The sequence below is a fragment of the Moschus berezovskii genome, chromosome 19, assembly GCF_049115385.1.
Source record: "Moschus berezovskii isolate FMDL1 chromosome 19, NW_MosBer_1.0, whole genome shotgun sequence".
In the NCBI taxonomy this organism is placed as follows: domain Eukaryota; kingdom Metazoa; phylum Chordata; class Mammalia; order Artiodactyla; family Moschidae; genus Moschus; species Moschus berezovskii.
The window spans coordinates 45,096,147-45,122,431 of record NC_142478.1 but is presented as its reverse complement, the minus strand read 5'-3'; the positions used below and the strand labels follow the sequence as shown (position 1 = coordinate 45,122,431).

At 37.1% G+C, this 26,285-nt stretch overlaps 1 protein-coding gene across 3 annotated transcripts in view; it reads left to right on the top strand.

Annotated features, from left to right (window-relative positions):
- GRIA2 (glutamate ionotropic receptor AMPA type subunit 2) overlaps positions 1-26,285 on the top strand; it is a 186,313-nt gene that overhangs the window by 83,333 nt on the left and 76,695 nt on the right. For all 3 annotated transcript variants that reach the window (XM_088827834.1, XM_055404530.2, XM_088827835.1), the window contains exons 3-4: positions 13,194-13,433; positions 24,830-25,026. In XM_088827834.1, coding sequence (XP_088683960.1) covers positions 13,194-13,433; positions 24,830-25,026 — 437 coding nt within the window. The remainder of the gene's footprint in view (positions 1-13,193; positions 13,434-24,829; positions 25,027-26,285) is intronic.

Here is a 26,285-nt window from a genome sequence, read left to right as displayed (position 1 = left end):
TGAATTTGTCAATATTAAACCAATCCTATAAGAAGTGTGAAAGGGTCTTCCCTAAGTGGAAAAGTAAAGGCTGGAACAGGAAGCAAGTATCTATAAGAAAGGAAAAAAATCCCACTAGTAAAGGGAAATATATAACAAATATTATATATTTGTGAGGATGAATATTGGTGAGGATCAACCACTTGAATAAGCTAGTCTGAAGATTTAAAAACAAAGAATTGTAAAATCATATATACTTCTTATACACTTCATATACACTTATTATAATTGCAATAAGAAGTGACGGGATGAATGTGAAGGGTTAAATAAAACATAAAAAGACACAGTGTGTATGAAGGGAGTAAAAAATGTTGATCTTTTAGAATGCATTTGAACTTTAAATGACCAGTAGTTTGAAACAAATAGATACAGATCAACATCTGTGAACTCCATGGTAACCACAGATCCAAAACCTATTACTGAAACACAAAAACTAAATAGAAAGGAACGCAAGCACATCTCCAGACAGTCATTACACCACAAGGGAGTAAAGTGAAAGTAGAAATATGAAAAGAGAAAATGAGATAAAACAAAAACACCAGAGAAGTAAAAAAGTGGCAATAAGTACATAACCTTTCAGTAATCACTTAAATGCCAATGAAATAAATACTTTAATCAAAGGAAGGGGGCAGCTGACTGAATAACAAAACAAGGCCCATCTATGTGCTGCTTACAGGAGTCTCATTTCAGAGCTAAAGACATACACAGACTGGAAGTGAGGAGATGGAAAGAGAAATTTATGCAAATAGAAATGACAAGAAGGTAGGTTTCAGTTCAGTTCAGTTCAGTTCAGTCGCTCAGTCGTGTCCGACTCTCCGCGACCCCGTGAATCACAGCACACCAGGCCTCCCTGTCCATCACCAACTCCCAGAGTTCACTCAAACTCATGTCCATCAAGTCGGTGATGCCATCCAGCCATCTCATTCTCTGTCGTCCCCGTCTCCTCCCACCCTGAATCCCTCCTAGCATCAGACTCTTTTCCAGTGAGTCAACTCGTCACATGAGGTGGCCAAAGTATTGGAGTTTCAGCTTTAGCATCAGTTCTTCCAATGAATACCCAAGATTGATCTCCTTTTGAATGGACTGGTTGGATCTCTTTGCAGTCCAAGGGACTCTCAAGAGTCTTCTCCAACACCACAGTTCAAAAGCATCAATTCTTTGGCGATCAGCTTTCTTCACTGTCCAACTCTCACATCCATACATGATCAAGGGAAAAACCATAGCCTTGACTAGACGGACCTTGGTTGGCAAAGGAATGTCTCTGCTTTTTAATATGCTATCTAGTTTGGTCATAACTTTCCTTCCAAGGAGTAAGCATCTTTTAATTTCATGGCTGCAATCAGCAACTGCAGTGATTTTGGAGCCCCAAAAAATAAAGTCTGACACTGTTTCCACTATTTTTCCATCTATTTCCCATGAAGTGATGGGACCAGATGCCAATCCTCATATCAGAGAAAATATACTTTTTTAAAGTCTATAACAAAAAGCCAAAGAAGAGCATCATATAATGGTAAAGGCATCAATACAAGAAGAAGATATAATGCTAGATATAATAAATATGGACTTAATACAGGAAAACATAATATATAATGCAAATATTAACAGACATAAAGGGAGATATTGAAAATAATGAAATAATCGTGGAGGATTTTAATGCCTCGCTGCTGCTGCTGCTAAGTCACTTCAGTCATGTCACTTACATCCAGACAAAAAATAAATAAGGAAACAATGACTCAATTTTAAATGACACAAACCACTTGGACTTAATGAATCTATAGGACCTTCCATCCAAAAACAAGAAAAAACATTCCCTTCAAGTGCACATGATATGCTTTCCAGGATAGATCACACTGTAGGCCACAAAACAATGTTCACAAATTTAGAAAAATAGAAATTGCATCAACATTTTTCCTGACCATAATGGTATGAAACTAGAAATCAATTACAGGAAGAAAATTGAGAAAATTGATGCTTTCAAACTGTGGTTCTGGAGAAGACCCTTGGACAGCAAGGAGATCAAACCAATCAATCCTCAAGGAGATCAACCCTGAGTATTCATTGAAGGACTGATACTGCAGCTGCAGCTTCAATACTTTAGCCACATGATGAGAAGAGTTGACTCATTGGAAAAGACCCTGATGCCAGGAAAGATTGAAGGCAATAGAAGAAGCGGGTAACAGAGGATGAGATGGTTGGATGCCATCAGGGACTCAGTGGACATGAGTTTGAGCAAAGTCTGGGAGATAATGAAGGACAGGGAAGCCTGGCGTGCTGCAGTCCATGGGACTGCAAAGAGTTGGACACAACTGAGTGAACAACTGCAAATCTTTTTGTTTTTTACAACTGCAAATCTGTTGCTTATCTACGTGCACTAGTAAATAACTATCAGAAAGAGAAAGCAGGAAGAGAATTCCATTTTGAATCAACTAAAAAAAGGTAGGGCTAAACTTCACCAAGGAGGTGAAAAGACTTATACTCTGAAAAATATAAAACACTGATGAATAAAATTGAAAATACAAAGAAGTGGAAAGATATCTCTTGCTCTTGGATTAGAAAATTAATCTTGTTAAATGGCCATTATACCCAAACAATCTACAGACTTAATGCAATTCTTAGCAAAATACCCAGGTCATGTTTTACAAAACAAGAAGTCCCACATTGCCAAAGCAATCTTGAGAAAAAAGAACAAAGCTGGAAGCATTACATTCCCTGACTTCAGACTGTACTACAAATCTACAATAATCAAAACAGTACAGTACTGGCACAAAAAGAAAAAAAAGAAATATAGACCTATGGAACAAGATAGAGAACACATAGATAAATCCATGCACCTATGGTCACCTTATCTATGACAAAGGAGACAAGGATATACAAGAAATGCTACTGAGAAAACTGGACAGCTACATATAAAAGAATGACATTAGAATATTCTTCAACACCATACAAAAATAAACTCAAAATAGATTAAAGGTATAAATGTAAGACTTGTAACCATAAAACTCCTTGAAGAAAACAAAGACAGAACATTGTTTAATGCATTTTGGAGCAATATTTTATTTTATTGGACTCCTAACACAATGGAAACAATAGGAAGAATAAATGCATAAGAACTAATTAAACTTAAATGCCTAATTAAAAGATAACTTACAGAATGGGATAAATTATTTGCAAATACTATGACTGACTAGGAGTTAACATGCAAAATATATAAACAACTCATACAACTCAATATCAGAAAACAACCTGATTTAAAAATGGGCAGAAGACATACAAAATAAGACATATAGATGGCCAATAGACACATAGAAAGTATGTGCAACATCACTAATTATCAGGAAAATGAAAATCAAACTGACATCACCTCACACCTGTCAAAATGACCATTCCCAAAAAGTCTACAAATAACAAAGGCTGGAGAGATGTGGAGAAGAGGGAACCCTTGTACACTGTTGATGGGAATGTAGATTGTTGCAGCTACTATAAAGATCAATATATAGGCTTCCCAAGACACTGAAATAGCACTACTACATGATTTAGCAATCCCACTACTGGATATATTCCAAAGAAAATGAAAACACTGATTTGAAAAGATATATGCACCTTATCATGAGGGATGTTGAGCATTTTTTCATGTGTTTGTTAGCCATCTTTATGTCTTCTTTGGAGAAATGTCTGTTTAGTTCTTTGGCCCATTTTTTTATTTTTCTGGAGTTGAGCTGCAGGAGCTGCTTGTATATTTTGGAGATTATTCCTTTATCAGTTGCTTCATTTGCTATTATTTTCTCCCATTCTGAAGCCTGTCTTTTTACCTTGCTTATAGTTTCCTTTGCTGTGCAGAAGCTTTTGATTTTAATTAGGTCCCATTTGTTTATTTTTGCTTTTATTTCCAATATGCTGGGAGGTGGGTCTTGGAGGATCCTGCTGTGATTTATGTTGGAGAGTGTTTTGCCTATGTTCGCCTCTAGTTTTATAGAATCTGGTCTTACATTTAGCTCTCTAATCCATTTTGAGTTTATTTTGGTGTATGGTGTTAGGAAGTGTTCTAGTTTCATTCTTTTCAACATCCCTCATAATCATACAAATGCAAATCAAAACCACAATGAGGTACCATTTCACACCAGTCAGAATGGCTGCTATCCAAAAGTCTACATGCAATAAATGCTGGAGAGAGTGTGGAGAAAAGGGAACCCTCTTACACTGTTGGTGGGAATGCAAACTAGTACAGCCACCATGGAAAACAGTGTGGAGATTCCTCAAAAAAACTGGAAGTAGAACTGCCATGTGATCCAGCAATCGCACTCCTGGGCATACACACCGAGGAAACCAGAATTGAAAGAGACACATGTACTCCAATGTTCACTGCAGCACTGTTTATAATAGCCAGGACATGGAAGCAACCTAGATGTCCATCTGCAGATGAATGGATAAGAAAGCTTTGGTACATATACACAATGGAGTATTACTCAGCCATTAAAAAGAATGCATTTGAATCAGTTCTAATGAGGCGGATGAAACTGGAGCCTATTATACAGAGTGATGTAAGCCAGAAAGAAAAACATCAATACAGTATACTAACGCATATATATGGAATTTAGAAAGATGCAAATGATAACCCTGTATACGAGACAACAAAAGAGACACAGATGTATAGAACAGTCTTTGGGACTCTGTGGGAGAGGGTGAGGGTGGGATGTTTTGGGAGAATGGCATTGAAACATGTATATTATCATATGTGAAACTAATAGCCAGTTCAGGGTCGATGCATGTTACAGGATGCTCGGGGCTGGTGTGCGGGGATGACCCAGAGGGAGGATAAAAGGAGGAGAGGGGTGGGAGGGGGGTTCAGGAAGGGGAACTCATGTACACCTGGGGCGGATTCATGTCAATGTATGGAAAAACCAACCAATATAATATTGTAAAATAATTAGCCTCCGATAAAAAAAAAAAGAAAAGACATATGCACCTTAATGTTCATAGCAGCATTATTTAAAATAGCCAAGATATGGAAGTGACCTAAGTGTGTGTTCGTGCGTGCTCAGTCATATTCAGTTCTTTGCGACCCCATGGACTGTAGCCTGCAAAGCTCCTCTGTCCATGGAATTTTCCAGATAAGAATACTGCAGTGGGTTGCCATTTCCTTCTCCACGGGATCTTCCTGACCCAGGGATAGAACCAGCATCTCCTGCATTGCAGGCAGATTCTTTATCACTGAGCCACCTGGGAAGCCAGTCTAAGTGTCTATCAACAGACAAATGGATAAATGTCACACACACACATAGAGATACTAAAATATTACTTAGCCATAAAAAGAATGAAATATTTCCATGTGCGACAACATACATGGACCTGGAGGGTAATATGTTTTTTAGTGAAATAAGTCAGTCAGAGAAAGACAAATACTGTATGTTATCACTTACATTTGGAATCTAAAAAGTAAAACAAAGAAACATACATAAAGAACAGAAACACACAGATATGGAGAACAAACTAGTTACCTGTGGGGAGAGGAAAGGGTGGAAGTCAAGATAAATGTAAGGGGTTAAGAGATATAAACTATTATGTATGAAACAAGTAAGCAACAAGGATGTATTGTACAGGGAAATAGAGTCCTTATTTTAGAACAACTTTAAATGGCTACTAAGTAAAGTGATCCCATCTTAGTACTCTTTTTAGTATTCATGGCAATCTGTAGATTCAATGCAATCTCTATCAAAGCACCAATGGCAGTTTTCATAGAACTAGAACAGATACATTTTTGTATGGAAACAGAATAAATAATAATAATAATAAATTCAGAGAGTCCAAGAAAGCTACATATGATAAAGAATGATTTAATGATTAAGAGATCTTAAGGAAGATTTCAATAGTAAAATTGGGTTCAGTGTTTACAAGGACATCATTCCAAAAACTGTGTGACAGAAGATGAGAGAGATTTTCTTTAGTCTCCAGATTTTGAGGTCAGACTTGTTTGGTGATGCAGCTTTCACACGGACTTGTGCAGACTCCACACAAGCTGTAAAGCATGGTTCCTGCTTATGAAGCAGGTTTCATACCAGTCAATGGCAATTTATAAATGTAAAAAATGTTAAGCAAAAACCATCAGGCTCTTCTATTCTCCCTTTCCACTAAATACTCATGCAAGGTTCTCCAGGCTGTATGGAATATGCCACATTAGCAGCACCAATGAGCAGAATGACCTAAGAGAAAAAGATGGGAGTTGGATGCTCCATCAGCATTGTTATTGACTTTAATCATCTTGGCTTGTAATAAAAAGTAGAGTAATCGGCTAGTTACTTATACCCAGGAGATTATAATTTCTGCTGTTTGACCTAAAGTATCTTTAAAAAGGATTTGCCTTTGCTAAGTTTCCCAAAGTTGATATTAAATATTTAATTAAAGGCATACTCAGAGCATCTTTACCTAATATTTTGCATTCAGCTTGGAATTTTAAGGCGTAAATACAATTCTAATGCTATTTAGCATAAGAATTCAGAAGTTTATAATAGTGTTTATATAGAGGGTAGTTGTGAGGGTCATGAATCTAGATGTGAAACTGGGAGCTTTCTCTTCCTTCCTCTCCCTCCAAAGGTGACACGGGAGAAGGTGACTATATGGGGTGCAGTATTGTCTAACTCATTTTAATGCCACCTGCAGCAACATGGGTGGACCTAGAGATCATCATATTGAATAAGTAAGTCAGACAGAGAAGGAGGAATATCATGATATTTCTTATATGTGGAATCAGAAAATAAATGATACAAATTAACTTATTTACAAAACATACAGACTCACAGACTTAAAGAACTGTGAGTTGTTATTGTTGCCAGGGAAGGATAAGGGGAAAGGATAGTTAGGGAGTTTGGGATGGACATGTACACACTGCTATATTTAAAATAAATAACTAGCAAGGACTTACAGTAAAGCACATGGAACTCTGCTCAATGTTATATGGCAGTCTGGATGAGAGGGGAATTTAGAGGAAATGGATGCAGAGTCCCTTTGCTGTTCTCCTGAAACTATCACAACACTGTTAATCAGCTGTTGTTCAGTTGCTCAGTCATGTCGGACTCTTTGTGACTCTATGAACTGCAGTATGCCAGACTCCTCTGCCCTTCACCGTCTCCTGGAACTTGTTCAAACTCATGTCCATTGAGTCAGTGATGCCATCCAACCATCTTGTCCCCTGTTGTCCCCTTCTCCTCCTTCCTTCAATTTTTCCAAGCATCAGGGTCTATTTCAATGAGTTGCCTCTCTGCATCAGGTAGCCAAAGTATTGGAGTTTCAGCTTCAGCATCAGTCCTTCCAATGAATATTCAGGATTGATTTCCTTTAGGATTGACTGGTTTCATCTCCTTGAAGTCCAAGGAACTCTCAAGAGTCTTCTCTAACACCACAGTTCAGAAGTATCAATATTTTGATGCTCAGCTTTCTTTATGGTCCAACTCTTGCATCCATACATGACTACTGGGAAAACCATAGCTTTGACTATATGTAAAATTTTTTAAAAATTAAAAAAATAATGTGTCTTTGAAACTGTTTCCAGAGCTATGATACATTACTTAAATATTGTCTTGATAGTAAGTCTTCCTTCTTTCAGGATAGATATGTTAGGGAAATGACTGAATTTTGGAGGATTGCTAGGGAATAAGGTAGAGATGAAAATGAGTAATTTTGTTTCTAATCAAGGAGGAGTCCTTTCAAAGTAGAGTGCTCGTGTTCTTGGGTATTATGTCGGTGGGCTCTTGTATCAGTGCAGTATTGGGGAGAAGATCCATGTTATTAATAGCATGCAAACACTCTGATACTTTGGGAGTGGAGTGTTAGGCGCATAGCACTCAGTGTTTCTTGTCTTGCAAATTGGGTTAACGAAACACTTTAGCTCAAGTCAACATTCTGACTTAGTCCTGGGTATAAATTGCAATGTCATCTTATCATGCTTGGGGACACTGACAACAACAGACATGAGGTCAAGGGAAAGGAGCTGTGTTGGCTAAATGGGCTCATTGTGTGTGTGGTAAAGGGACACCAAGAGAGGAAAAACCTAAAAAAATAGAGGCAAGTGGACAATTCATTGAATATGTGTCATGAAGAGATGAAGGACAAGGGGGGACGTTAAGAGATGGCTGAATAGTCAGGAGGGAGTGGCCATGGTTCTGCAGTTATGGCAACTGGGAAATCAGCTGAACTGCCTGGAAAATCAGCTGAACTGCCTGCACTTTTTTCAAGTACCTCCTGAGTTAGTGAACTGTCATTTCTGATGAAGTCTTGTGCAGCTTGTGCATATTGTTGGACCAATGCCAGGTGTTCCCAGATGGTCATGATAACCAGGAGGTCCCTTGACAACTTACTCCAGAGTCTAAAACAAATGGAAAATGAAAGGTAATGGCTCCTTATTCAGACTGTGTATTCAAACACTGGCCTCTTTTACCAAGTGATTCACTGAGGATGGATGAGGAAGCCTCATTAATAAGTCATGCTGCCTGATATTCCTATAGTATTTAGGTGATATGCCAACACTTTGCAGGGAATGAAATAAAATAGACCCAGAGAGAATTAGAGCAACTTCTCATTTTTATGTCTTGTGGAATCAACAATTTCTGAACAAGCTTGAGGTTTAAGATATACATGTCAGTACACATATATATGTGTATAAAATAAATCACGGCAGAATTTGCCTAGAAGGGTTTTAATAGTGAAAGGATTTTTTCATGTATGTGAGCAATAAGCAGAGTCAGACACATTAAAGGTGGTTTTCCAGTTCTGTACTCAGACAAGGACAGAACTATCAGTGCGAATATGTCAGGAAACTCATCCTTGCTTTATGTTAAAGTTTTAAAATGAATAAAAATAAATACACGCAGTTATTTTCTGAGATATATTAGTCTGTTGTGCAGAAAATCAGTAGTAAAGAAGGCAATTGATACATTACATAGACCTAGACATGTTACACAGTGACATATTACACTTGAAATCCCAGAAAATCTCTTATGTTAGAAAGGCAGAAATGAGTTGAAGACTATTAAATATTTAAAGGAAAATAGGAATATTTGATGAATAAAGGCCACTCAAAGAAATAACCAATCTGGCTTTCCTTTCATTTCACGTCACACAGTAGTCATTAGAAATTATTGCCTATCACGTATTGATTACCTGCAATTAGCTATTATAATCTTTGGCAATTTTCTTATTATGAAACAATGATCTTTACTTATGAAAATAAGTAATACTCTTATTTGTGAAACAAATCTACTTTTTCTATAGATCATTTATTTTTGTGACTAAATTAAAGTGAAATATGATAGTGTTGGCTTTATCCTTTAAATGAAGTTTAATCAATGTAAAAGGAAGTCTGGATAGGTGACTTTCATATTTTGGATTGAAATAAACTTTGAAGTTAAAAACATCAGTTATTCATCCACTCAAAGCATGTAGTTGACCTGAATTTGTTGTCTTAAGTACTAGGGTGTGTGGTTTGTATTGTGTGTTGCAGGGGTTAGTCTTGGACAAAGGAACTCAACTCAGAAAGACAGGATTAAATTTGTGTTTCAAAAGTTATTCTGGTTAAATTGTGGAGAATTGAATGAAAGGACCATAATTGAATGAAGGAAGAGCACTGGTATGTATTCCACTAATCCCAGTGAGAAACACAATATTATCCATTAATAAAGAGTGTGGACTCTGAATCCCAACTGTTTGGGTTTTAATACAGCATCTCTCATTTACTAGATGTCTGACTGGTTAGGTCACTTCATCTTCCTACATTTCAATTTTCCTATCACCAATTTGGAAATAATAATAGTTCCCATTTTGAGGGTTATCAAGAGATATAGGTAAGTTAATATACCATGCCAGGCTACAGGGCAAGCACCAGGTACATAACATATGCTATTAGTGAACTGGTTGGAGTAGAGAAAGACATAAGGGAGAATTAGAGAAACTTCTCATTTTTATGTCTTGTGGAATCAACAATTTCTGAACAAGCTTGAGGTTTAAGATATACATGTCAGTACACATATATATGTGTATAAAATAAATCACGGCAGAATTTGCCTAGAAGGGTTTTAATAGTGAAAGGACTTTTGAGTAAATTCTGGTATTCGAATGACCGTGACTTAGTGATCATCTGACTGCGGAGGAGGGTTTGGGAGAAGGTTCTTCACTGAATTACAAGTAGGGGTAGAGAACAAGGGATTGTGGGAGCGATGGGGACTTCCCAATAAAATATTGTATTTTTCCTTCTAAGAATGATTCAAAGCCAAAGCATTTTGGTAATATTTTGTCTCATGTGAAGTAGACACATGCATAAATTAAGTTCATGGGAAAGGTTAAAAAAGATTAGGGGTTCTGAGCTTCATTCAGCTGAGATGTCCTTTTCGGGTGACATGTGTCTATGTGTGATGCCAGGACTGCTTCTATCTTCTCTCAAAGAGGTTTTGGTCAGTGTTGGACTTTTCATAAGTACACCGATCGTGTAGTATAAAAGCATTATTAGCACAATAAAGCCTTTTAAGCTAAGTCACTTCAGTCATGTCCAACTCTTTGCAACCCCCTGGACTGCAGCCCGCCAGGCTCCTCCGTCCATGGGATTCTCCAGTCTAGACTACTGGAGTGGGCTGCCTTTTAAAAGAATCAGCTAATATAAGGAATCAATTCTCATGAATATATATAAATCCCAGATAATGGTAGTTAGTTCTTACAATTAATGATTTTTACTTGTACTCTTTTTTTTTTAATAAAGCTATCCTAAAATATGTTTACATTTACGTAGTCTGTTAAATAATAATGTGCATGTTTTCTTTTTTCTTCTAGTTCTGAAAGTGTTAGTCACTCAGTCATGTCCAACTCTTTGAAATCCCATAGACCGTAGGCCACCAGGTTTCTCTGTCCATGAAATTTTCCAGGCCAGAAAACTGAAGTTTGTAGACATTCCCTTCTCCAGGAGATCTTCCTGACTCACAGGTCAAATCTGGGTCTCCTGCTTTGCAGGCAGATTCTTTACCATCTGAGCCACCGGGGAAGCCTTGTTTTATTGAGATGTAATTGACATACAGCACTGTATGAGTTTAAGGCAGACAGCATAATGATTTGACTTACATACATCATGAAATGATGACCACAGTAAGTTTGGTGAACATTCATCATATCACATAGATACAAAATAAAAGAAACATTTAAAAATTTTGAGATGAGAGCTATTAGGGTTTACTCTCTTAACAACTTTTATATATAACATTCTGCAGTGTTAATTACACTTATTATGTTTTACATTACATCCTTGGGCTTTCCTTGTGGCTCAAATGGTAAAGAATGTACCTGCCAATGCACATGGCACAGGTTCGATCCCTAGTCAGAAGTATTCCCTGGCGAAGGGAATGACTAACCATTCCAGTGTTCTTGCCTGGAAAATACTGTGGACAGAGAAACCTGGTGGGCTTCAGTCCATGGGGTCACAAAGAGTCGAGCATGACTGAGCGACCAACACTTTCACTTCACTTCACTTCACTTCACATTACCTCCCTAATACTTCTTTATCTTATAACAGGAATTTCATACTTTTGACTCCTTTCATCCAATTCTCCCTTTCCCCACTCCTCATCTCTGGTGACCACAAATACAATCTTTTTTTCTATGCGTTTGTTTGTTTGTTTTTGATGTATAATTGACCTACAGTGCTATGTTACTGCCTGGTGCACAACATAATTCCTTATTTCTGTATATTACAAAATAATCACCATGATAAGTCTAGTTACCATCTGTCACCATACAAAGTACTATTGATTATATTCCTCACAATGTATATTTTATCCATATGACTCATTTATCTTACAACTGGAATTCATACCTCTTGATTTCCTTCAAATATTTCACTCATCCCCACCCCTTATCCCCACCCAACTGGTGATCATCTCTTTATTCTCTGTTTTGTTATATTTACATAATTGTTTTGTCTTTTAGATTCCACATATAAGTGAAATCATATAGAATTCACTTATTTCACTTAGCACAATATCCTTTAGGTCTATCCAATATTTTATTCTTTTTTTTAATAGCTGAGTAATATTTCCTTATATATGTATATACACTACATCTTCTTTACCTACTTATCTGTTGATGGTCACTTATGTTGCTTCCATGTCTTGGCTATTATGAATAACACTGCTATGAACATTATAGGGGTGCATTATTTTAGAAAAGTACCCAGAAGTAGAATTGCTTGATTGTATGGTAATTCTACTTTTAATTTTTTGAGGAACCACTGTAATGTTTTCCATAGTTACTGTACAAATTTACATTTCTACTAACACTGTGCAAAGGTTCACCTTTCTCCATATATTGCCAATACTTGTTATTTGTTGTGTTTTGATGATGCCCATTTTAATGGGCATGAGGTGATATCTCATTGTGGGGTTTGATTTACATTTCCCTAATATTAATATTTTGGCCACCTCATGCGAAGAGTTGACTCACTGGAAAAGACTCTGATGCTGGGAAGGATTGGGGGTGGGAGGAGAAGGGGACAACAGAGAATGAGATGGCTGGATGGCATCACCGACTCGATGGACATGAGTTTGAGTGAACTCCGGGAGTTGGTAATGGACAGGGAGGCCTGGCGTTCTGTGATTCATGGGGTCGCAAAGAGTCGGTCGTGACTGAGTGACTGAACTGAACTGAAATGAATATTAATGATGTTGAACATCTTTTCATGTGTCTGTTGACCATCTGTATGTCTTCTTGGGAAAAATATCTACTCAGGTCCTCTGCCTATTTTTTAATTTGGTTGTTTTCATTTTTGGTTGAGCTATATGAGTTATTTGTAAATGCTGGATATTAACCCCCAATCAGATATATGATTTGCAAATATCCTCTCCCATTCAGTAGGCTGCCTTTTTAGATTTGTTGATAGTTTCTTTCACTGTGCAAAAACTTTTAAGTTTGATATAGTCCCATAACCAGAATTATTTTTAATGCTTTATAATTCTTTGTATTTCTCAAATAGAGTACATCGTCATAAATTTGATGAAATACCAGCTCTCTATATGTTTTAATTTGTTGATTCTTTTGTATATTATATAAAATGACATTAGCTTCAAGCAAATACGTGTGATTATATGCCAATTTCAATGATTTATCTTTCTATTCCCCTGTTCTTCTAGTCTGCTCCCAGTTTTCAAGAGGAGTCTATGCTATTTTTGGATTTTATGACAAGAAGTCAGTAAACACCATCACATCATTTTGTGGCACACTCCATGTGTCCTTCATCACTCCCAGCTTCCCAACAGATGGCACCCATCCATTTGTCATTCAGATGCGACCAGACCTCAAAGGAGCCCTCCTCAGCTTGATTGAGTACTACCAGTGGGACAAGTTTGCCTACCTCTATGACAGTGACAGAGGTAAGTGACAATGCCTCTCTCTCTTTGTAATGGGTCAAGTTCAATGCCCACAAATTATATTCATACTTACACATGATGTTATAGAGCTGAGTGAGTATCGTCCAAGGGTGCGTGCATGCTTAGTCGCTTTAGTAGTGTCTGACTCTTTGTTCCCCAATGGGTTATAGCCCGCCAGTTTCCTCTGTCCATGGGATTCTCCAGGCAAGTATACTGGAGTGGGTTGCCACACCCTCCTCCAGGGGATCTTCCCGACCCAGGGATCGAACTTGTGTCCTCTCCATTTCAGGCAGATTGTTTATTGTTGAGCCACCAGGGAAGCCATCGTTCAAGGGTGACTTGGCTTAACTATGCTCTGAAAATGAAATGCAATTTGAACTAGGAAGCATATTTAGAATAAAATAAACAAAAACGTTGTGGATGTACAATTTATAGAGATAGATTGTGTTCACACAATGCCTGTATGTTCTGTAGTAATGTGAAAAACCCTTTCTGATATCAGCAGCTCAGACCCTAGGAGGACTATATTTCCGGTCCACAGTGAGTGAAGTGACTCCTTGGAAACTAGTTTAAGTAAGATTTGAGTAAATATGCAAATAAGAACATCTAAAAAAATGTGTAAGTATTAATATTTCCCGATGCAAAAGTTTTATCAGGCAAGGATGGTTGTTATTAACCTTGCTTTGTAATGAGATTCTTGAATCTTAGACACATTGCAAGACTTTTTCGTGATCCATTCACATGTGGTTCAGCTGAACTCAAGTCTTTTGACACCAAAGCTTTGTCACAAGTCTCTGTAGTTACTTATAAGGAGATGGTTTGGATTAGCATGCCAATTAGAGTCAAGGCTCATTATGCTAGTTTTTATTTCGGGGGTGAGAGCACTTGCTTTGTGTTTCCCACATCATTTTTCCTGAAGTTTGGTATTAGCAGACCTGATTAGCCTTACATGTCATAGAATTCTAGGTATTGCTAACCATTCCCGGGTCTGTGATTCAGCTTCAGTGGGTCTGTGTACTTCCTAAAATAGTATGAAAGCTTTGTGCACGTGGTCATAGGTGATTTTTCTCAAAAGAGTATCCACCACCAAACTCAGAATTACTGAGGACCACCGTTGCCAAAATACCAGCCTGTTCAGGGAGCAGCGTGCTTTAAATGTTCAAGGGAAAACCAGAAGTTTATTCCTACCAGGAGAAGGCACCTTGCTTTCCCTCAAAGACAGCTGAGCCGAGAGCCAGCCACCAGCCCTTCTCCAGGATCAGTTTGCAGACATTGACTGCAACAATCAGAGCCTGGTGTCAGGTTCTCCGTCCTGGTCTCCAGTCCTGAGAGTGAGAACGCTCTGTGGGAAAGTCAGTCATCACTATACAAACTGAGCAAGTTTCTTCCTGCTTTGAGAAGGGAGAGCTTTGCCTTACCCATGGGGAGTGAAAAACTGAAACACAGAACTGTTTAGAGTAAATACAGATTCCAGTGTGCTGGATTGCTCTGAAGTATCTTTCTTTTTCATGTGATAAAGGGCTTAGCATCTTGCCCTCTGCTGACTCTTTCACTCTTGACCCCTCTTCTAGGATTTCTACCGTCTAAATGACTTTTACTTCTAGCCATTCTTCTGCATCCTTGTCAAGTCTCTAGGCCTGTGTACTCATCCTTCCATTTCTGTACTTGTTTCTCTTCAATCCATTTTCCATAAAGAAGCCAGAAACTTTGAATGCTTTTTATTAATTTCTTTAAATTTAGTCATTGCTTTATATTGGGATATAGCTGATTTACAATATTGTGGTAGTTTCAGGTGTACAGCAAAGTTCAGTTATACGGATACATGTATCCACTCTTTCAGATTTTTTCCCATATAGAATGTTATAGGATATTGAATCGAGTTCCCTGTGCTATACCGTAGGTCCTTGTTTATCTATTCTATATATACCAGTGTGTGCGTATTAATCCCAAGCTTCTAATTTATCTCTCACTCTGTTTACCCTTTGGTAGTCATGTTTTCTATGTCTGTGAGTCTGGTTCTGCTTTGTAAATAAGTTCATTTGTGTCATTTTTTTTAGATTCCACATATTAGTGATATCATATGATATTTGTCTTTGACTTATTTCACTTAATAGGTCCATCCATGTTGCTGCAAATGGCATTATTTAATTTTTTGATGACTGAATATATTTCATTGTATATATATACACCACATCTTTATCCATTTTTCTGTAGATGGACATTTAGGTAGTTTTCATATCATGGCTATCGTAAATAGGGCTGCAATGAACATCAGGGTCCATCTTTTTGAATTATGATTTTCCCTGGATATATGCCCAGGAGTGGCTTCTCAGCTGGCCTCAGTGGTGAAGAACCCACCTGCCAATGCAGGAGACACAAGAAACGTGGGTTCAATCCCTGGGTTTGGGAAGATCCCCTGGAGTCGGAAATGGCGACCCACCTCAGTATTGTTGCCTGGAAAATTCCACAAGGGTCCTGGTGGGTTACTGTCCGAGGGCTTACAAATAGTCTGACACAACTAAACGACTGAGCACAGCACATGCCCAGGAGTGGGACTGCTGGATCATATGGTAGCTCTATTTTTTGACTATTTTATGTGCTTTTCTGGCCACATTGATCCCTTGCTTAACATACTCCAATGAGTCTTCCTTATAATGAAGATACAGTTAAAAATTACTAACATGACTTTAGGGTCTTATTAGTATCTGGTTCCTGCCCATTTATACTATGGTCTTGTTCATCTACCAAGCTAAACCCATTTCACTAACATTCTTTCACTTTCTCAGATGTACCAAACTCTTTCACCTCAAATCTCTGCACATTCTTCTAAAACATTTCTACTTAGGTCTCAGGTTATATAACATTCCCACAGAGATGCATTTAATATTGTTATCTTCTCTCAAAGTAATCTCTTTTCTTTCCTATAGTACTTATCACAATATGTAATTAATATCGATGTTCATTCTTTCACCCAAGAATTAAGCTTCTAGTCTGTTCTAGGAACTGTTTAATCACACAGATTTTAATCTCTTTATTTAAGATCTGGCTATATGCCCAGGAAGCCAATGCCCTGGCAGTAACCACTACACTTAACTGTACATACAGTGCTTAAGAAAATGCTGGAACAGAGTTGATAGTCAATAAATGGGGTTAATAAATGAATGAGTTGAACATCTGTGTATTTTGAGAGGATATTAGAACCTGAATTCTATTTTCTCAATCAAAGGATCAGAGATGAATTCTTACTTTTTGATGAAGTGGCATTTTATCTTTTAGGGACACACTTCGCCCTCTCTATGGCACCCTCTAGTTGACACTGAACTTTTGAGATAATTCAAGGAGACAACAGCTGATATAAATAGAAAAAGAGAAACTCTAGTATTTGAAGAGAGAAGAAAGACAAACTCTGGGAAATAAAGAATCAGATGATAAGGATAGACTTATGTACTTGTGAAAAGAACCTGAGACATTTTAATGATTTTATTAACACTTTAGAAATGTTAAATGAAATTGAAGCGATGAGATAATCTCCAATCATTAAATTATACAAATTGATTTGAGTTCAAGTGCAGCCATGGAGAGGTCACCATTAGAGTGATATTATTAAGTAGTTGTATATTAAAGCCAAAATTGACTTTGTGGATACATTTTCAAGTTATTTTCAAATGGATACTTATGTTTTAATATGAAGAGTATTACACTGGCCTTTTATCTGAATCTGTTTTCAGAGATAAGTGTGTAAGACTCAAAATATTGGCAAAAGACTTGACCTTCACGTAATGTTTTACTTGTCTTATAGAAATGGAATGCTTTCTCTCTGATTTTTCCTTATTAATGACAACTGTTATAGCTTCACTGTTGTATAACATTTTAAAATGTTTATTCATACATTTATTTCATGTTATGGTCCCGTGCCCCCCCAATCGTAGACAAAGGAGGACAAAGATGCATCCTGATCTTTGTGTAGATCTTTGACTATTTCGGGTTTACTTGTGATCGGGGTGCCATGTGACCCCTTAGAACTGCTGGAGTCTTCTCATTATCCAAGCTATGTGACAGCAGCCTGGAACAACTTGTTATACCAGCATCCTTCCTAAAGCTCCAGAAAGAGTAGCTAGATGGATCTTCAACATATTAGAGCTATAGAGTAATGGGGTTACCTGTATTAATGCATTCAATATAGGTTTTTCTTTGGATACATATGTACTAAATTTGAACCAGAACTTTCTTAAAATGTGGTTTTTATTTATTGGGTTAGTGTTGATAAAGTAAGGTAATACATTTGTGTAGACAGTAGGTAAAACCAGAACTAATGATTTATAACTTGGTTTTAATTTTGAATCATACTGTTTTTCCCTGAAGGAAAGGCACATTGATTCCAGTTCTAAAAAGGCACCCTGCATAGAATAAAAATGCTTCCAAATTATAAATTTCTTTTACCATGTTCCTGAGAAAGTCAGAGAGGGAAATATATGTTAATCCAATCTGGTCTAGGCATGCTGCTTTGATTTAGTGATCATAAATATTAATTTCTGTGCCTGAAAAATGAATAAAGGCAGTGAATTTTAAATGGAACAAATAAAATATTTTTAAGAAAAAAGACATGGTCTGAATGAAATAGAACTATTTGCAGTAGTCACTTTTAATCCCACCCATTAGTGTGAAAACTAAGATATTTAAGGGGCTTCCTAAGTGTCACTACTGGTAAAGAACCCACCTGCCAATGCAGGAGACATAAGAGACATAAGTTCGATCCCTGGGTTGGGAAGATCCCCTGGAGAAGGAAATGCCAACCCAGTTCACTCTTGGTTCTTGGAGAATCCTGGGGAGAGAGGAACCTGGCAGGCTACAGTCCATAGGGTCTCACAGAGTCGAACACAACTGAAATGACTCAGCATGCATACAAGACATTTAGACTTCACTTGTTTGGGAGCGGTAGGTTTTTCTATAACTTTGTCACAGTATTATGAACACTAGCTCAAGATGAGACTGTTAACTGCTTCTAGTAATACTTGGAAAGAAGATTTAGGGAGATTGTCAGCTTATGAATAGGTTATACAGCTATAACTAATCCAGCAACAGTTAAACACATGAAGTAGTACAGTAAAGAAAAAAAAAACAGTACTTTAGCCATTCTTTCTTCTATCCAGAAGTCTGAGCATTTAGTATAGAACTTAATTTTAGAGTTTTATAATATTCTTGAGGTTTTTCAAAATATATTTTTAGTACATTTATTAGATAAAACAGTTAATTTTCCAGATTTTTTCTATTTGTAGATGAACAATTGTGTATCTCAAATTTTATTTGTCCTAAGCAATGACATAATAAGAAATTAAGCCAGGATTTATATATCCTAATTTAGTGGTACAGATACCAGTCGAATAACAAACTACTAAAAGTTTTAAACAAACCAATATTTATATAGAATTCCCATTGTTCATACAAGTTTATATTCTGAATTAAGGTATGAATGTATTCATAAAAATATTTCTAGGTTAGTTTGTGTGGAAGGGAAACAGGTAATATTTCCTCCCCTAATTAGAATATCCTACCAAGACACTAAAAGCATTAATTTGTGTTTTGTATGAATAATTTAGTTTCACCATGATATTTGTGATATGCATAGTCAGTGATTTTTTAAAAATTTTTAATTATCTATTAATTTTATAAAACCAGACATAGTACAAAGCTCTTAGTTTTAGGGAAAGGGCAGACCACACTGAGAAAATACTTGAGAGTCAGTTACTATTACTAAAAAAACAAATCTGAAAATATGGATTAATAAGCCCAGAACATCAGCCTTTCAAAATATGAAACAGATCAGCCCACGGTTTGTGAATTATTTCTGGCTTTCTTAGGAGATGATTTAATAATCTTCCATGTCTTCTGATGAAACTAAATTCATTTCTGATGTTGTACCATCTGGGCAGTTTAGCATCAATAACTGGATGTATTTTGGGGGGTTTTAGAGATTACAAAATATTAATTCTGAGAGTTTTAATAACAGAATCCACAATCTGTGAGTTAATTTTGATACATAAAATGGATGAATTTGATTCAGCCATTTCTTTAAATGCATCTTTATTGATTTTATGTATTATCTCCATATTTTGGACAAGGTGAACTGACAGTAAATGTTAGGTTTAGAAATATCATTCAAGATTCATTTACATATTAGCATTTATATTTAAAATTTCTTGTTATAAATGTTGGTTGATAGGTGTGCAGGCATGTTCAGTCGCTGTTATGTGCATCTCTTTGCAACCCTACAGACTGTAGCCCACCAGGCTCCGCTGCCCATGGGATTCTCCAGGCAAAAATACTGGAGTGGGTTGACATTTCCTCCTCCAAGGCATCTTCCCGACCCAGGGATCGAATTCACATCTCTTGTGTCTCCTGCATTGGCAGGGAGTTCTTTACCACTGAACCACCAGGGAAGCCTCATGTTGGATAGACAGAATATTAAGAATATCACCACTTGAAATTATAATTTAGTATGTGGTAAGCTTCACAATAAATGAAAACAGCATGAAGTAATTTACTGCCTAGAAGAAAGGAAGCTCATGTATAAGGGCTATATGACAATCTATAACATATAGATCATCACCCATGATATGATTATTTAAGGTGTGCAAAAAGAATTTTTATTTGTGCTTGTATATAATAGCTTCAAATACTAAGTATAAAAAAGCAAAATAATGTACTTAAATTTTGACAAAGAGGTCTTGGGTTAGGTGGGTTTAATATTTTTCTTTTTGGAGTATAGTTGTTTTATAATGTTGTGTTAATTTCCACTGTGCAGCAAAGTGAATCAGCTTCACATTCACATACATTCCCTCTTCTTTTGATTTCCTTTCCCATTTAAGTCACCACAGAGACTGTCAAACAGAGTGAAGTAAGTCAGAAAGAGGAAAACAAATACTGTATATTAATGCCTGTGTAATCTAGAAAAATGGTATAGATGATCTTACTTGCAAAGCAGGAATAGAGACATAGATGTCAAGAACACACACATGTATACTAAGGGAGAAAAGGGGGATATGAAATGAAAAGGGAGACTGGGATTGACACATATAGACTACTGATACTATGTATAAAATAGATAACTGAAGAGAACCCACTTATAGCACAGGGAACTCACTCAGTGCTCTGTGGTGACCTGAATGGGAAGAAAGTCCAAAAGGAAAGAAATATACGTATGTGTGGGCTTCCCTGGTGGCTCAATGGTAAAGAACCAGCCTGAAATGCAGGAGATGCAAGTTCGATCCATGGGTCTAGAAGCTCCCCTGGAGAAGGGCAGGGCAAGCCACTCCAGTATTCTTGCCTGGAGAAACCCATGGACTGAGGAGCCTGGAGGGCTACAGTCCATAGGGTCACAAAGAGGCAGACACTACTGAAGTGACTTAGTGCACACACACTTACATTTTACACATGTAAAACGGAAATGTAGTTTTTAAAGAGGTGACAAAGCAGTCACATCATGATTGGAATGTGAAAAGATAGGACCTTGACAGTGGAAAAAGTTCAGAAAATTAGCTTTTTTTTTTTTCCTACTAGAAAAGAAAACTGAATGAACTTAATAACTGTTTTCAAGCACATTAATAGCTATCGAATTGATTCTGATGACCAACTGTGGTACTATCCTCACTGATGATGAAAATCAAGAAAAGGACTTGAATTACATCCAGGAAGGATTGTGTCTCTTGTGCTTCCTGTATTGGTGGGTGATTCTTTACCACTGTGCCATCTGGGAAACCTGGCTATTTATTTACAGTGAATGGAAATCATAGGTGATCCCCTAATTTTTTAAAAGAAGTCTTACCATTAATATATTTTTTACAATGGCATGTACTTTCTATTTAAATTATCCCTTGAGAAAATTTTGTTTAATTTTGTTTATATTGTTGTTACAAGACCAAATGGAGGAAACTGAGTTTGTTGTTTTACCCCCAAACTCCACACAATTCATTTTAAGTTTAATTTATGGTTCTACTTTTCAATTTGAAACATATAAATTATTTTTAATTTTCATTATGAAATATTTTAAATAACAACAAGGACAGAATAATATCGAGGCCCTCCAGGACCCTTAAGCCAACTTTATTAATGACTGATAAGAGGAATGTCATTTTACCTCTATCCTTCTGCCCTTCACCATTATTTTCAAGCAGATACTTCACATCCTGTTAGTCCTGTCTGTCTCTTTGCAACTCCATGGACTGTACAGTCCATGGATTTCTCTAGGACAGAATACCGGAGTGGGTAGCCTTTTACTTCTCCAGGGGATCTTCCCAACCCAGGAATCAAACCCAGGTCTCCCACATTGTAGGCAGATTCTTTACCAGCTGAGTCACATGGGAAGCCCAAGAATACTGGAGTGGGTAGCCTATCCCTTCTCTATCAGATCTTCCCCACCCAGGAATTGAACCGGGATCTCCTGCTTTGCAGGTGGATTCTTTACCAACTGAGCTATCAGGGAAGCCCCAGTGAAGCAGAAATAGATGCTTTTCTGTAATTCTGTTGTTTTTCCCATGATCCAGTGGATATTGGCCATTTGATCTCTGGTTTCTCTGCCTTTTCTAAATCCAGCTTGAGCATCTGGAAGTTCTTGGTTCATATACTATTGAAGCCTTGCTTGGAGAATTTTGAGCATTACTTTGCTAGTGTGTGAGATGACTACAGTTTTGTGGTAGTTTAAACATTCTTTGGCATTGTCTTTCTTTGGAATTGGAATGAAAACTGACCTATTCCAGTCCTGTGGCCACTGCTGAATTTTCCAAATTTGCTGGCATATTGAAAAATATGTGTGCAGCACTTTCACAGCATCATCTTTTAGGATTTGAAGTAGCTCAGCTGGAATTCCATCACCTCCACTAGCTTTGTGTACAGTTATGCCTCCTAAGGTCCACTTGACTTTGCACTCCAGGATGTCTGGCTCTAGGTGAGTGATCACATCATCATGATTATCTGGGTCATTAAGATCCTTTTTGTATAGTTTTTCTGTGTATTCTTCCCCCGCTTCTTAGTATCTTCTGCTTCTCTTAGGTCCATAATGTTTCTGTCCATTATTGTCCCCATCTTTGCATGAAATGTTCCCTTGGTATCTCTAATTTTCTTGAAGAGATTCCCACAATTTGGAATTTGATGATTGCACCACTGTGGCATTTAACACATTGCCTATATTCCTCATAAAAGGATAATTAGATCTAGATGCCTGTTGAGGTTCACATTAGCTTTTTTGGCATGAATATTGCATAGGTGATGTTGAATATCCCCTTTTGAAAGGTAACTTCTGGCCATCTATTTTCTCTTTTTGTGTTGTTAACATTAGTTAACCATTGTTGTCTTGATTCATTAATTCACTTGGGGTTGCAAGATTGGTTATAATTCTGAATCTGTATTATTTCATCATTTATTAGCTGGAGTTTTTTCCAAAAAGTAAAACCTCCCTTAATCATCACCCTAAGTAGAGTTCATATAGGAAAGGCAGGAAAAAAGCTTGTTTATTTTGCTTTATTTACCAGTTTTCAAAATAAGTACTTGGCTCCTTTCAAAAAGTCATCAAATGGCATCTTTCAAAGTCAATCGCATGTTTTTATTAACTGTCATTGCTAATTTATGGTTTTAAACATGTATATATTTAAGTCTTTTGTAGATACTATTTTTACTGGTGTTCACATTGCCTCATCTTTATTTAACGTGATTCTTCTCAAATTGGTTTCTGAGTCTTTGACCCAGTGCTGGTAGTTTTGCAGAGTTTCCTTGCTTTATGGTGTAACAAGATGTTCTAGACCCTTCTTGAATATCCTTGGCCAGTACAGAATCAGTAAAAACTTTAACAATATTTTCCAGGGTTAGATAATTTTCAACAAGATTTAGAATGCACATTTTGTTGTGGTAAGTAAGTTTACATAAAGTTCAGTACATGAATAAAACTTTTAGAGTCATGTGATTAAATTGGGTAAGTCCCATATTCTGTGGATAAAAGAGGATCAATAGTCTCGTCTGTCTGGAATAAGGAAGATGATGTGAGGAGACCTGAATTCTTTTTGGAGCCTTAATTTTTATTGTTCATTAAGCGCTTTGTAAAAGTGCTGAATTTGTCTTGGCTATGAAGAGTTGAAGTAACATGAAAGACATGTTTATATACTGGTTTTCCAAATGTTAAATGGCAAAATTAACTTTATGAAAGATGTTCCCAAAGTGTTCCTCCTCCAAATCCTGCATATGAGGTAATGTGTGAACAACTAAAAATGAAAATACCATTTTCTAAGTTGTATGATGCTATGGCAGTTACTACTAGCAGAGTGGTCTCACATTTGGGAGGTTAAGTAAATGTAACTAATATGTGCGAGAAAGCTGGCTGCCCATCTGGTTAAGAGGTGAACGTGTAATTTCTGCAGCATTAGTCCCAATAGCACACACGAAAAATGATATAACAGAAGGCTGAGGAAGAAAATAACAACTGCTGACTGGAAAATGATAGGAGGAAATAGAGCCTCAGAGATGACTGGCTTTTAGGCTTGCAGAGACCCACATAGACTAATCTCACTGAAAACAGACTCAGCCTCTTCAGGATAATAATGTGAAATAGAGTGTCATAGAGAAACAAATATTACTTTTCCATTCTGTACAAGAAAGAATGGAATATATCTTTGTTTTGTTAAAGCCAGAGATAGAGACTTCCCCAGTGGTCAAGACTTCACCTTCCAATGCAGGGAATGTGGGTTCAATACGTGGTCAGGGAGCTAAGATTACACATGCCTTGAAGCCGAAAAAACAATATAAACAGCAGAAGCAATATTGTAACAAATTAAATAAAGACTTTAGAAATGGTCCACATTAAAAAAAAAAAAAAAACTTAAAGGAAAAACAAGTAACCCAACAACAACAAAAAAAACAGAGATAGAGAATTTCCAGGCAGTCCAGGGGTTATGAACTGTCCAGGGGTTATGTGTGCTTTTATGAACTGAACTGAAGGGTGCAGGTTCAAACCCCCCTAGGAGAACTAAAATCTCACATGCTGCTCAATGTGGCCAAAACAAACAAGACAAGACAGAACAAAACCCCAAAGTATTTTTTAAAAAATCACACTTTGGTACTATTCAGAGGAAGACAGTTGAGAAAAGGGGGCTGAAAGAAAGGGGTGTGGTTTTTCCTCAAACTATGACTCTTTTCATCAAAACAATGGCAGTTAGAGGAAAGAGCTTTTGGTGTAAAGTGGAAATAAATGGCTGTTGATAAGGATTTTCAGTCAGCTGTAGGTTTTTAGAGGTGTCAGTATCCCCTTAACTGCACAAAAATATCAGCCTTCAAAATATATTCGCTGTCAGTTTCCCAGCGCGGTTCTGCGTTTTTCCAGCCTCCTCATCAGGCCCCATGTCTCTCTGCCTTCCTAGGCTTGTCCACCCTGCAGGCCGTGCTGGATTCTGCTGCCGAGAAGAAGTGGCAAGTGACTGCCATCAACGTGGGGAACATTAACAACGACAAGAAAGATGAGACCTACCGCTCCCTCTTCCAGGATCTGGAGCTAAAAAAGGAGCGGCGTGTCATCCTGGACTGTGAGCGGGACAAAGTCAATGATATCGTAGACCAGGTTGGCTCCTCTCTGTTTCCTAAGGCACCAAATTTAGAGGCTGTCTGCAGTGTCAGCGTTTGCAGAATGTGTGTGTGAGATGCTGGCGCAGCAGGTTTTGATGGTTTAGGGAGGATACAGCACAGATCATCAGTTAGATTATCTCTGGCTTCGGTGAGCAATAACAGGGGGTCCCCAACAACGCAGACACATCACACTAATCATTACATATATTCAGTACATGATTCCTGGCTCATGTTGTGTATGGTAATTGTTGTCCTAAACTTCAGTATTTTGAAATGGAAATTTAAAATCCAATTCCTTTGAACATTTTAGAGATAAAGAAATAGACACATATTAAGTGAAAATAAGTCTGGGTCCTAAGGGAAAAGTAAGTAATATATGAATTCTTTGGCAAGACATGAAGGATCAAACATTTAGGATACAATGTGGTGTGCTAAACCTGGATTGTTGTCTGAGTAGGTTTAGGTCTTCAGAAAGAGCGGGTGTTTATTTTTCCAAGAAGAAAATTTTTCTTCCTAGTATGTAAGTTTTGTGTCTTATGAAACCATTAATCTATGAAAATAAAATTCATAGGAGAGATATACTTCGTCCTTTCTGTTTGAGAAGTAAGCTAGATGTATTAATTAGCAATATTTTAAAGAATAACATGATACCAGAGATATAGATTCTTTATCTGTGCTCTTCACATGATTTTTCTTTCAAAATTTAAGATCTTTCAGAATACGACAGCCATATAGTGATATTCAAGGGATGGAAATAAAGTCATCTATGTTATACAGATAGTGGGTGACCAGGGGTGGTGGTGAAAAGCATCAGGATTTACTGACTGAAGTATCCTCCACTGGGATCTGCTTCTTTTCCAACTAAAAATGTATATTTATATTTTCTTAGAATAATGCTGTATTATTCATTTATATCTTATTTGCATATATAAATGAATATATATAAAATTATTCCTTGGAATACTATAAGATTGGAAATAAAATATGCAGTTTCAGTTCAGTTCAGTTCAGTCGCTCAGTCGTGTCCGACTCTTTGCGACCCCATGAATCACAGCACGGCAGGGCTCCCTGTCCATCACCAACTCCTGGAGTTCACTCAAACTCATGTCCATCGAGTCGGTGATGCCATTCAGCCATCTCATCATCTGTCGTCCCCGTCTCCTCCCACCCCCAATCCCTTTACTATGCATTTATTGTCTCTCTAGGCTTTGAATAGAAAATTAGATTCATTAATCCGTATAACACAAAGCATTT